Source organism: Propithecus coquereli, unplaced genomic scaffold (genome assembly GCF_000956105.1).
Source record: "Propithecus coquereli isolate 6110/MARCELLA unplaced genomic scaffold, Pcoq_1.0 Scaffold293, whole genome shotgun sequence".
NCBI classification, from domain to species: Eukaryota; Metazoa; Chordata; class Mammalia; order Primates; family Indriidae; genus Propithecus; species Propithecus coquereli.
In genome coordinates, this window is record NW_012148541.1 from 1,753,416 (window position 1) to 1,754,799 (window position 1,384).

Here is a 1,384-nt window from a genome sequence, read left to right on the forward strand (position 1 = left end):
AAATAGTATATACTACATATTAATTTCTGCCATGATAAGCCTTTCTGTACAAGGGAATGTGATTTTTTAAATTTCTTTTCTTTTTAAATATATATTCTGAATTAAACCAAATTGTCAACCTATTTTTAACTTTTGACTAAGGATTTAGCTCTAGACTTATTCTGGTATCTGTTTCTATTTACATAACTATTTACAAACCTAACAATTTGGAATATTCACTGAAATTGGGTCTTAAACTTTGACTATATACATACTGTGTGAAAATGTGAAATAGCCATTTTAGCTTTACAAGGGATGTTCTTCCATAATGGGAGAATCACCCCTAGAGGATCTAGCCTGTTGGCCTGGTTTGAAGGTTGTCAAGGGGATGACTTTCATTGAATCATTACTGGAATGAAGTCTTTCAGACATGGTATAAAACTGGGATCTTGCACTACCTTGCACCCCCTGATCAACAGAGCATAGTTCATCAGCTCCAGCACTTTGTACCCAACCTTGCTGCAAACCCATTGGTGGCTGGGCCTGGCTGCGATGGAGGGCAGCAGCCTGTGCCAGGGGAGGGCTATACCGGAGAGGTGAGGCCTGTGCTGGTGGTGGGCTGTGGCAAAGTGCTGTAGCCTGTACTAGAGGAGGACTGTGGTGGAGAACAGAGGCCTGCACCGGTGGAGGGCTGTGGCACAGTGCGATAGCATGGGTCACTGGAGGGCTGTGGCAGAGAGCTATGGTCTGTGTCACTGGCGGGCTGCGGCGACGAACAGAGGTCTGTGTCAGAGGTGGACTGTGGCATAGAGCAGAGGCCTGTGCCTGAGGAGGGCTGGAATGGGTCAGAGCCGCCGGCATCCAGCAGGCGTCAGAATGGCCCAAGATGAGACATTCTTGAGTGCAGTTGTCAGAGGCCTCTTCCACAGTTGGTTGAACAGTTATTTCTGCAGCTGTGGGGTGGAGAAACAAATAATAAAATTTATATTTTAAAGGTATATTTTTATTAGCTACTTAAAACAAATCATATGGTTACAAGAAAAGTTAACAATCTATATATAAATACATTAGACGTTTCCGGTATTTTCACAGCTGGTATTTTATTTGTTAAGAAATAATTCCTAGAAAAGCATAAACAACCAGGAGCGGGTGGATGGGGTTTCATTTTTATAACTAAGATAGCTTGGCCTAGTATCCCAAATGTAGGTATTTTTAATTGTATTTGTGACTATAAATGGAAACTATGGTCATTAATCTATACATCAAAGTCAGTTGAAATATGGCTCCTCACTAGCACAGAGAGTGGACATAAAAGTAAAATGAATGGGAAGACAAATCATAGGAACATATAATGAACTAACCAATTATAGCTAACCAAATGGTTAGCTAAGAATAAATTACATAA

General features: G+C 41.0%; 1 protein-coding gene across 1 annotated transcript; it reads right to left on the reverse strand.

Annotated features, from left to right (window-relative positions):
• Nucleotides 1-285: 285 nt before the first annotated feature.
• Nucleotides 286-932, reverse strand: LOC105813905 (protocadherin-11 X-linked-like; the record flags this gene model as incomplete). Its single annotated transcript, XM_012648728.1, has 1 exon — nucleotides 286-932. A coding segment is annotated over one exon (647 nt), but the record flags the coding sequence as incomplete, so codon positions are not given.
• Nucleotides 933-1,384: the final 452 nt, after the last annotated feature.